This window comes from Condylostylus longicornis, unplaced genomic scaffold, assembly GCF_029603195.1.
Source record: "Condylostylus longicornis isolate FDR11 unplaced genomic scaffold, ASM2960319v2 ptg000010l, whole genome shotgun sequence".
NCBI lineage: Eukaryota > Metazoa > Arthropoda > Insecta > Diptera > Dolichopodidae > Condylostylus > Condylostylus longicornis.
In genome coordinates, this window is record NW_026577979.1 from 15039837 (window position 1) to 15052453 (window position 12617).

Here is a 12617-nt window from a genome sequence, read left to right on the forward strand (position 1 = left end):
AAAAATGAGTACAGTACCAAAGGCATCGAAAAGAGTTAGCACATATTCAATTTATATTTTATTTTACCAAGGTAAAAAATCATGTACAATCACTCATCTACCAAACAAAATACTCATAACAAAAGAGCTTACATTAATAATTCAACAAAATCATGCAGTGAAGAGTACATTCAATCAAAAACTGCTTATTTTAGTAACTAATTTCTAAATTTAATATACACAGATGAAATTTTTAATTTCATTTCGTTGCATTTTCAGTTTTTAGTATTTAAATAGGTAAAAACAAGAAAATTTAAAGAGAAAGTTAAAGTGATTTGAAAGTTAAATTGCATAAGCTATTCAAAAAAAAAAAAAAATTAAGAAATCAAGGCTCTATTGAAAAGAATGAAAACAATAATTAACTATACTAATAAAAGTGCTCTTTTAAAATGTTAAGAAGTAAAAGTAAAATTGGCTTTTGCAATATAGCCCAGATTTTATATTTTAACAATTTAATCTATTGTTTATTTTATATTTAAGAATATACATGTGTATACGCATAAGAAATTTAATTTTACAAAAATTATTTTATTAAAAGCATTTAAAATAAAATTAGAAAAGCAAAATAATCTATTTGTATTTATTAAAAATACAAATAGAACTCTTTTAATAATTTTAATCAACTAAATACTAAATTGTTACTTAATATAAATTAAAAAAAAATTTTAACCAAATTTGAACTTACTTAACCAAGACTTTAATAAACTTTAAATTTTATTCGGTTTTAAACTTAAAAAAATTTCAAAGAGATTGTTGAAATAATCCAGAATTAGTTATGGTAAAAATTTATAAAAATATCATCTTATACAAATTTTTCATCCCTCAATTTTAAATGATTACTACATATTGCACAATTGAATTTGAAATTCCTTTTTTTTTTTAATTTTTAAAGCCGTCTGTAAATTTTCAATAAAAACCTTTGCTCTTCTTTTTTCTTTTGCTAAAACAATCAGAATTTTAACCATCAAACAAAAACTATTATATTGAGAAATAAATCAAAATTAGTTCCATATGTTGGTTTACCACTTATTTAATATTGTAACAGAATTAGACTATTATTAAAAATAAAAATAAATTTTACACGGAAATCTATTTTATATAACTATTATTTTCAATCTCAGTATGAAATTATGTCATTATATTATTATGTAAAAAAAAATAAAAGATCTGCAAAATTACTTCTATAACATCTCAATTTTTATACATGAAATTGCATCTGCTTCAAAGATTGACTAGCATACATTTATGATACATATTATAAAAGGGCTCGTTATTGCTTCCTAAAACACAATTTTAATTTGTTAAAAGTAATCAAACAAAGAAAATTAAATACATAAGATATTCACTTTTAAATATAAATTTAACGCAAATTAGTCACAGTGATATCCCATTGTGACGGACAATATTTCTAAAGTTAACCTATGCATACACATCGTTGTATTCATAAAATACATTAAATTTCTGTTGATATTTTTACCAAATTTTCTGCAGAAGTAAACTAGGTATTTATATCAAATGTATGTAGCTCATTTAAGAATTTTTAAATGAAATAAATATGATGACGCCATCGTTCTGATCCATTTATACTTATAGAATCGTCGCCATCATTTAGAAGAAAATTCAAAGATTTGATTTAAAAAAAAAGGCTCTCCATTCTGTTCACTATTTTATTTGAAACCTAAAATAAAAAACAAGAAACATTATTTTAAACATAAGAATTTTCATTCAAAATTTTTAAGTACCATACATATCACATAAATGCAATAAGAACATAACATTTTTCTTAAAATGGCAATTAAAAATCAAAAGTGAGCCTTCTTCTTTTGAAAGTGTCAATTATGCAATGAAATTTAAAAGTATAAAATCACTTTTTCGTACAAATGCCATAAAAGAGTACATTTAATTTAAACATTATTCTTATGTATGCATTTGAATTGTTATTAACACCTGCAAATTATACTGTACAATGTTTGGTTTGGTTATACTTTTGCAACCGAACTTTAGATATTATCGGTATCTTTTGATGTGTGCAATTTTTTGGTTTTATATTTCTTTTTTTTTTGTGGATAACCGATATTTATTTAAGTGTTTCAATTATAGTCATATGCTATACTAAGAATATTGTAGAAATTCATAGATTTTACTCGTATAAAGGGAGATGTGTATAAGTATACATTCCAAATATTAAGAATTATTAAATATATTATAGTATATATAGAGACTAGAGAGTTTTTAAAGAGACAAAGTGTTGTAAAATTTGGAATTCATAATTATACAAATAGAAATATTTAAAAAAAATTTGAACTTTCATTTTGAATACTTTTATTTGATTAGCAAAAATATTGGAACTAAAATTTCTTTCTATATGATATTGACGATTTTAAAGGTTAAATTTCAATCTAAATCAATATCAGGTTCAATTTTTGGTTTGTTTTTTAAATTAGTAATTTGTTGAAATCAATAATTCTTTAATAGTTCTGAAAATTCAACATTCAATTTAATGCTTTAATATTGCTTAGAAATTTGAAATTATTTCGAAATTAGATTTTTGTATTCATGATTTTATTATTTAAAATTAGATAATACTTACAATAACATTGTTACAATATAATTGTGAGCGGGCCATGTTAAATTAACAAAAGTATGGAAAATAGTGTAAAATCAAATCAAATAATTTATTAATTTATTTTATTATGCTAACGCTTTAGCATAATAACTATATAGTTTTAATAATAAATAAGTCGATTTAAAAAATTTGTATAAAACCTTTCCTTATTATAATTTTATTATTACTTGTTATTAAGAAAACCCGAGTACAACAATCTGTTTAATAAATATTTTCACAGTAATACTGTATATATTTGATAAACGACATAAAAACTAGTTTTAGTATTATCAAATACCACTAAAAAGTTTTGACTTGCTCTCTGATGTTAAATTTATAGGTGGTTTAATATTAGCAAGTTTTCCAAGTTTGAGATGAAACAACACAAAATACAAGCAACCATTAACAATATCCTAACGTCATCTTTCATTTGTGTCTAACAATGCAATACAATATTTCCTTTTCAAACTAATATTGGTCTCCAATAAGTTATTTTAACCATTTTAAGTAGAATATATTAAATGAGTGTCAGTTGGTTTCTTGTATTATCAGAACCAATTGTCCCTATTCTCGTATAGAGACCCATATTTTTTTTAAACGCTGATATTACGTTTAATCATCTTTTTCTCAATACGTGTATGCTATAATTTAAATATGTAACCTTTATAAATCTAAAAAACAAAATTAAAATACATATACGATACAAAAACCAAATTTAATACTCATGATAACAATCTACTTTAATATAATAAAAAGTGTTATGAAAAATTACTTTATATTCGACAATGTTAACGTAAAATAAGAATAAATACGAGTAGTACGTGCTCACACTTCATTGTCAAATTTAATAAATTTATCAAACAATTATTTTGTACATTTTTTAATAAAAAACTACTGTTTATTGCATATTCATACACTTTTCATTTATTGTAAATATATTTTGATGAAGGAGCATAACTTCAACATTATACAATTAATTAAATTAAAACGAAACTATAGAGTATTCTAAACAATTTTATATAAATACTAACCGTCATAAAAACAAAAAATAGGGGCACATAAAATCACATCCAAAGTAATATATACTCTTCATTCATAATATCAAATCAAATAGCGAAATACGTTCAATAAAACAACTGAAATGACTTAATATTCTTATAAAAAAAAAGATTATAAAAATTATTATAACCAGGATTTTAAGGATTTATATTTTAGCGCATTATGTGTACACGCTTTTTTTTCATTTTAATTTTAGAAAACCGACAACATGCCACTCAGCAGGATATTTTAATGTGCATTGAATAAATTTTCATGAATTTCCGAAATAATAATTGTTAAAAAAAAAATTTTTAGTATTATTTTTTTCAAATTAATAATTTAAAACAGTTAAAATTTTAAAAGAATTTTTATATTTATATAGGAAAAGAATACTGAAAAGGATATGTTTCTTGATTTTTGTTTATAAAGCCAAAAAACGCAACTTTTCTTAAAACTTTCAGCATTTATATAAAAAATTTGTCTTTACAAAAATAGTTTTCAATATGCTAGTTCTGTTTTACCATTGCCAAAGGGTAATTCTGAATTTCTGCGAAGTGTATTTTAATCGTGTGAAAATTCATCATAAGCTGAATAAAACTATAAAATTTTTCCAGTCAATTTCATTATTTAGTTGATGAAGATATTGAGCAGGGGTTTCTAAAATGACATTATAGGTACATAAATATAAAATATTGGTACTTAAAAAAAAATTTTAGGAATTCAATATCATATTTAATTCATATAACCTCAATTTCGAAACACAGCCATTCCTCTTAATTAGTTTAGTTGCAGTATACCCATTAAAAATATTTTAACATTTATTTAAGCTTAAGCTTTGTGTACCTACCTAAAATAAAGAAAAAATTATGAGCATGTTTTTTATCCAATTCAAATTAGTGAGGTAATTAGGTAGGTCAAAGTATTTTACATCACATCTTAATAAGATAAAAATTATTAATTCGTATTTTTCAACAATATAAATTAAGACTCTTAAATCGAAACTATGTCAAATGTTCATGAAAATTTTTGCAGAATGCAATTTTTATAAATCAATAAAGGTAACTTCTTTTTACCTTCATTACCTTTATAAATCAATAAAGGTAATGAAGGTAAAAATCAGGAATACAACTGCTATAGTACCTAATTTAAATAGTATAAAAATATTGATCTCTTTTATTAATTAATCAACAATCTTCGCTACTATTATTTAATAAAATGACTACTTACTTGGATACTTGTTCGTATCAATCGGTTCGATGCACTAGCTAATTATCATCTCTACCATTCAAAGTTATAGCTTCATTTCTTATAATAATTTAATAGTTTCCAGTGTTTTTCTATAATAATTTAGTAGTTCCCATATTGTTTCTCTATAAATTCATTAGAGAAAATATATTTCTTTACTGGCACCAGTAAACCATTTCAATCAGAAATTCAAATGCATGTATGTACAAGCTATTATATAATGTACATATGTATATGCACCATGTACGCCATATACGCGTATTTGCATACTTGAACTTTGTATTACATTCTAGTTCTGCTTGTACAAGTGTAACAACTTGTACCCAAAATATATACATACATACTTATGTGCACATCAGTAGGTGTTTAAGTTGCTTTGCTTAAACTGCTGACTGCATAGGCACAAGTCTACCTGCAAAAAATACATTATATTTGCATACATACTTACTATTCCATAGAAATTTAAGTTGTAGATACTTACATAAAACATTCTAGCTAATCACAAGATACAATATCTTAATTGCGTATATTTTTATGTGCAATACTACTCTTTTTATATTTTTTAGAAATAATATAATGAATATTTTACATTTTTCACCGCTTTTTTTTTAGCCTGTAAAATTTACTGTAATCAAAAATTACTTATCATTCGCATTTAAATTTTCTAATTTTTTTGTGGTAGAGATGGAACATGTTGGCACATAACGATTTCGGATAAAGACGAGTTATTAGTCTATTAAATTTAAACTCAGTTATCATCCCTTATTAAAGTTCAGTTCGAAAAATTAACGGAAAACCACAAAAAAACTCAAAACAAATCCTGTAATGCAAAAATCGATTATTTTATTTAACGGAACACCAAATTTTTAACTTTTTCTTGAACGTTTGAACTTTTTTCAATTTTCTTTCATCTTTCATATCTGTGAAATTGCTAAAATTTGTTAAATTTTTGAACTCGTATAAATTCATACATAACTATTTTTACCCGCCAAAATTTTATTGTGTAAAGTTCGGAGAAAATTTCTGGGTAGAGGAGAAATTATCAGGTGACAGTATTTTAGTCAATTTTTCTTTTTTACGGATAATACTGAACAGATGCAACAATGTTGTAACAACTCATTATAGAAGCGGACCATAAACCTATCTTAATTTATGTTTTAGTATTCGATATTATTCTTTCGTGTTAAATATTAATTTATAGATGAGAATAGTTTTAATGTTTCAATACCGTATTCGATACAACCCTTGCTATTTCACTGTCATGTGTCAATATATAACATGACAATCAAACTGGAACATTATATTTATTGTTTACAAATTTTACTTGAATTGAAAAAGAAGAAAAAGTTGATATTTTTATTACCTAAATCAAAAATAATTTAATTTAATATAAAATATGTATTAAGAATAGTAAAACGTATAACTTATTATATCATTTTTAACTTCATTTGTTTTGAATTAGGAAGAGTTATGCCGGAACATTTAAATATTTTAGAATTGTTTAGTGGAATAGGTGGAATGCATGCTGCTCTTAAACGTAAGTACATAAATATGTAAAAATATTTAATTAAATAAAACTTAAAATGCTATGTACAGGCTCTGGTGCTAGTGGTGAAATAAAAGGAGCAGTGGATATTAATCCAATAGCAAATTCTGTTTATATACACAATTATCCGAATACCAAGGTTTTTAATAAAAATATACAAAGTTGCGATTCTAAATTCATAGAAAAGTTGCAAGTTAACACCATATTAATGTCCCCGCCTTGTCAACCTTTTACAAGAGTTGGAAATCAAAGAGGTTTTTGTAAGCTTAATTTTATGAAATTTACAAACTAACTTTCTTGTTTTTAATTTTAGATGTTAGTGATAATCGAACTGATGCTCTAAAATATATTTGCAGTACTTTACCTAAATTAACTTCAATAGAATTTATTTTAATGGAAAATGTTAAAGGTTTTGAAAATTCAGAAGCAAGGAATTTATATGTAAAATCTTTAAAAGAATCAAATTTTCGCTACAGAGAGTTTATTTTAAGGTTTGTTATTAAAACGCTATTAAATAATGATAATTGTTACAAATATTTTAGCCCTTCCCAATTTGGAATACCAAACACTAGACATCGCTACTTCTGTATCGCTAGAAAAAATGATTTTAATTTTGAAGATATTTTATGGGAATCATTGCCAAATAAAAAATTGCCACTTTGCCAGCCATTTTCTATGAAAAAAATCCTTGAACCTGAAGATGAAATACCCAAAAGTTTATATTTATCAGAGGATTTATTGCAAAAACGACTTATGTTACTGGATATTGTAAATGAAAATAGTACAAACTCAATATGTTTTACGAAGGCTTACACTCATTACGCAGAAGGAACTGGCTCTGTGTTAAGCAAATTATCAAAAAATGAAATGTCAAATATATTCAATGAAATCAATTCTATTGATAAAAATTCTCCAGAATACTTAGAGCTTCTGAAATCCCTTAAACTAAGGTATTTCATGCCTCAGGAATTGTTACGTATAATGTGTTTCCCTGAAGAATTTCAATTTCCATCAATAACAACACAAAAACAAAAATATAGATTGATAGGAAATAGTGTTAATGTATTTGTTGTAAGTGAATTAATAAATTTACTAATCAGTTAAGTTTTGTTTTCAAATTTGGTTTCTTTTTGTAAGTTTTAAAATTTACAATCAATTGGCAACTTCTACACGAAATACAAAAATTACAATGCAAAAATATTAAATTTGTATTATATTATAACTTCATTCTTTTTCAAGGGCCGTAATTCAGCAATTTTTTTATGAGCTTTCCTTCTGTGATCTGATAAAATGTAGAAGAATGAAAATTTTCTATCGCAAACATCACACGTATACTTTTTAAGAGCATCTGGAATGTGTATATCCAAATGCTTTTTTAAGGATGACATATCCCGATAAGCTTTTCCACAACCAGGTTGGTCACAAATTTTGTCTTTTATATCGGCATGTTTTTTTAAGTGTTGTTGCAAATGACCTTTGATAACATATGCATGATCACACAAATGGCATTTATAAGGTCTTTCATTTCGATGAAACCTTAAATGAATTTTTAACTCAGTTGGAGTGCAATAATTTTTATCGCAAAGCTCACAATGATATTTTCGTGGTCTTGCACTTCCTGTAACGTAAAAAAGTAATTATTTTTTTAAGATAAAGAAATTTAATACATAATAAATATTAAACACTAATTTTGGTTATTCAATAAATCGAATATAAGAGTATAAATTTGACTCGCTTGATTTTAACTTTATTTTATCAAACTAACAATTTTCATTGATTTTCATTTTCGTTCTTATTCATACCTGCATGAGAAAACCTTAAATGATTTGTTAAATCACTTCTGTGATTAAATGCTTTTGAACAGTGTCTACATTTAAAATTCCTTTGATTCTTATGATTTGCTAAATGATAACTAAATTTAGTTTTTGTTGTAAAATTACGACCACATTCTGTACAAAAAAAGTTATGTGTTTTCTTATGATTAGTTTTTTCACTTCTATTGCTAAATCTAGCGTGACAATATTCACATTCATATTTTTTATCAAAATTTTCTGCAATAGATTCTATTATATTTTCTTCCATTTCAATATTTTCGTCTTTTTTCTCTGAACTGTCCTCGTATTCGGCAGAAAATATGTCATTTTCCTCGTTATTTATTTCCATACTGATATTATTAATATCATGGTGATCAAATTCAGATAGAATTTCCTCTTCTAAATATTCATCTGAACAACTCTCTAGGACCTCTACAAAAGAGCAATATCAATGAAAGATATAGTGAAAAAATAAAAAATTTACCTTCTTTAAAATTTTCAGCAGCACAATTTTCTGAATATATTTTCTTTAAATTTTTGTACGATTCTTCACACTTTTGAAAGAAAAACCCAATTTCTTCAACATTACACAGGCACGTATAGCAAATTTTTTGGGGTAGTTCATCATTTTCCACCCTAATTATAGTTAAAAGCCAGTCTAAAATTTCATTGTTGATATCACATATACTGGAAAGGTTGCTCTTTTCTTCTGCACAAAATCGACAATATTTCTCCATTCTAATTTGATATTTAAAATATTAAATTTTCTCTTAAAATTTCATTTATAATTTATTTAAATTTACTGAAATAATAAATTAATTTGAAAATAAAATGAAAAACAAATCTTTGTATGAAGCAATATTGTATTTTGTATTAACAATGTTTTGTATTAATGACAGACATTAGACAAGAAACGCAACAGTTTTGTAGTTGTGGTTTTGCAGATTTCACAAAGTATTGCCGATTTCTTAGTTTTTGAAAAAATTAAATTTTAATTTTTGACAATTCGCCGAGTTTTCATTCTTCATATAAAATATTGCCAAACAAATCCGATTTATAGAGTTTGCTAACATATCCAAATTAAAAATAAACGCTTACAGAAACAAAATTGAAAAAATTTTTAACAAATTTTTTTTAATAAATTTGTTTAGAATAAAAATAAATAAAAATTTGAACATTTATTTTTTATTATCTTTCCATAATAATTATTGAAAAAGTCAACCTTTTGGTAAAATAATTTGTACAAAAATGCATTTAAAATTCATATTCACTCACGAAAATTTTTCACTCATTCCAAAAATTTTATTTAATATTTTGCGTTTAGCTGGATTTTTTCTTTTGTATGGCAATATTAAAACTATTGTAAAGTAATTCACAATTGAAAATTTACATTTATCAAATTCATTCTCATATTTGTATTGTACATAATTATAAATTATACCCAATAGATGTCGCTATTATTTGTACATTTGAATTATAAAATTCGTTTAGTACATATTATTTGATATGTACTTGCGGAGAAATTACAAACACCAAAATTAAATATAAATTTGAATATTGCAATTATGGGTTGCAGTTATGGTTCAATAGTTCATATTATCGTTAAAATGTGTGTCGTAGTTAGATTTTTTAACCCTTAGTCATGTTTTAGATTGCCATAAGTTTTTATTTTAGTATACACTAAGATCGCTTTTAATGCGATTTTGAGGTTAATTGGGCAATTTTTGTTTCATTCAAAAATTTCTTAAGCAAATCCACATGTAACGCTCAAACTCACTTCATTTGTTCAACTAAATACTTACCTTAACTCTTCAAATCAGAATGTCAGTGACTGATTTTTGAAGTGAGCTTTTGCAATCCTGGAATTCCTCTTGTACCTGATTATTAAATTTGACAAATCCTGAGCGATTATCCCGAGTGTCGCATTAAAAGGAATATACTGCAAATTATTTTTATTTTAATGGTGTTTCGTTCGAATTTATAATCAGTAGAGAATATAAAATTTTTCAGATTTCAAGTTCCGTTAATTAGAAGCACATTTTAATTTTTGGATCGAAACGTTTAAAGTTTTATTTACCCTTAGAAGAGGTTTTTGCTTTCTTAATATCGTAAGTCTGTATTTTTCCAATTTCTTTTTGTAAAAAAGAGATATTAAATTAAAGTATAAATTAATTACGTGTATAAACTCTAGAATCTAGATATTCAAGAGCTCCTTCAAAAAATTTAATATTAAAGTGCCTAGTAGTCTAGAAATGCCACGCAGTGCAACAACATTATTCATTGTAGCAAGTGGTTGAAACTCAGTGAAGCAAGTATACTATTCAAGGTGTAGCAGCATTCTGCAAATGAAACTTAAAATTCAACCTGCTTAGTTCTGATTTAGATCCAATTACAGCAATATCAGCAAAGTCAAGATATATTTGATTATCATATTCTACTAAAACTTCTACCTACATCATGGATGAAGTTTTCCTTTTGAATTATTTTAAATAAAAATTTTGTTAAAGCTTCAATATATATGCATAATATATGCATATTACACAATAGTGAAATTAAAATTTTATAATGGCTTCAATAAATAATACCGTCATGTAAGTTTATACACGGCCTGTATTTATCAACAGTAAAATAGTTAGTAATTGAATCAAAATATTATTAATCATAAGTTGCAAATTTCTAGAACAAAAACAAAAAAAAAATGCAATGAACAGCATAAATTGAAAATATAATTAGAAATTTATAATCGGTCCCCATATTTACTTTGTCTACAGGTTTGCACTCTTCTTTATCAAGGTTAAAATTACTATACTTAACTGAAAAGGTGCTTTTATTATTATTAATTTTGCAAATTAAAGCAAAATGTTTTTGATCTTACACAATGTTTTTATTCAAGAGCACCTTTAAAAAATTGATAAAGTTTGTTTTTGTTTTCCTCCAGTATACATGAATGTTATCTTGCTGAAGTCTAAATGCAAGATCTAAATATACCTATATGTATGTAATCTGTAATGCAATTAATACAAATAAATTTATTGCATGAATTTCAAGCTTACAACATATACTTACGTGTAATTCTTCATATTTGAAATTTGTAATATAAAGGAACATACCTACAAATTATAATAATATACAGGCTGGTTCGCATAAGGTGGCAAATAATTTCAAGGATGATTCTTTGATCAATTTCACCAAAAAATTTTTGGGTGGCAGGGGGAGGGGGCAAATCAAATTGATCTGTAAGACAAGAAAATAAAGAGCAATCAATCGTCTGTAAGACAAGCACCCAGTAGTAACTCTATGATGCATGGTTCTGAAGTTATAAACATTTATTTATACGCAGGAAGAATTTGCATTTTGGACAGGCTGTATACATAGCTTGAACAGGGTGTATAGCTTGAAAACGAGTTCCCCACCCTACCATCCAAATTTTCTGGAAATTGATCAAAGAAGCAACCTTGAAATTATTTGCGACTTTATGCGAAAAGATATATAAATTTTAAGTTTACATACCTAAGCAGTTTGAAGGCAGATTTATATAACAGTTAATAAGTGTATGAATGTTTGAATTAATTTATTAATAACTGCAAAAAGTGCAGGAACAGGAGCAGAGTTTTTAATGTATGATATTTTCGATTTTCTTTTATAAATTCACTGAATATCACCAAAATTTTTGTTGAAAAATTAAATTTTGCTATGGATAAAATTAAAATTAGAAATATTTTCAATTATAAGAGGCTGTTTGAAAATCCATGTATGTGTATAATAATTATGGTTGATCCATTTGCGTTATCCAACATGTTGGACTGAAAAAGTTAGGAAAAAATTGAAAAAATTAAAAAATCGACAGGTGAAAATTGTAAATATGTTCTTGAGAAGTCAATGTTCCCAATAGTATATAAAATACTTTCATCCAAAGCCACCTCTTTTTCAAATCCTAATTATCATGAATAAACAAAGTTTATTATGGTAGATTTTATCTGAACAAAGTCTCTAAAATATATATTTTTTTTAATAAAATCTGTAATTACTGGAGGTGCTTGCATCTACCAGTATAATTGAATGTTATGTGTAAATTTGAAGTTATGCGCTCTACCAGAATGTTGAATTTAGAACAAACTTAATTTATATTAATTATAATTTTAATTCGTTGGTATAACACACTTCTTTGATCCATAAGCCGGAAACTGCATACGCTTATAAATTAAAGTGACATACATATGCAACCGACAAGCCTTATTTTTTTACATTAAATAAAATATTATGACTTGTCGATTATTATATAGGAAGCGTATATATCATAAATAATCGAACTCGAAATTTCATTATGCAA

The 12617-nt window shown here is 25.1% G+C and overlaps 2 protein-coding genes across 2 annotated transcripts; one reads left to right on the forward strand and one right to left on the reverse strand.

Moving 5' to 3' along the window:
* The first annotated feature begins 6266 nt into the window (after nt 1-6266).
* LOC129618994 (tRNA (cytosine(38)-C(5))-methyltransferase) lies at nt 6267-7577 on the forward strand. Its single transcript, XM_055534038.1, has 4 exons — nt 6267-6464; nt 6524-6727; nt 6787-6964; nt 7016-7577. Exons 1-4 carry the CDS (start codon nt 6398-6400, stop codon nt 7575-7577), a joined length of 1011 nt encoding a protein of 336 aa, XP_055390013.1. The 5' UTR covers nt 6267-6397.
* A 107-nt stretch (nt 7578-7684) lies between these two features.
* On the reverse strand, nt 7685-9141 carry LOC129618993 (zinc finger and SCAN domain-containing protein 12-like). Its single transcript, XM_055534037.1, has 3 exons — nt 8772-9141; nt 8276-8719; nt 7685-8091 (listed from the first exon to the last, which is right to left on the reverse strand). The coding sequence occupies exons 1-3, from the start codon at nt 9022-9024 to the stop codon at nt 7685-7687; spliced, it is 1104 nt and encodes a 367-aa protein (XP_055390012.1). The 5' UTR covers nt 9025-9141.
* Nucleotides 9142-12617: the final 3476 nt, after the last annotated feature.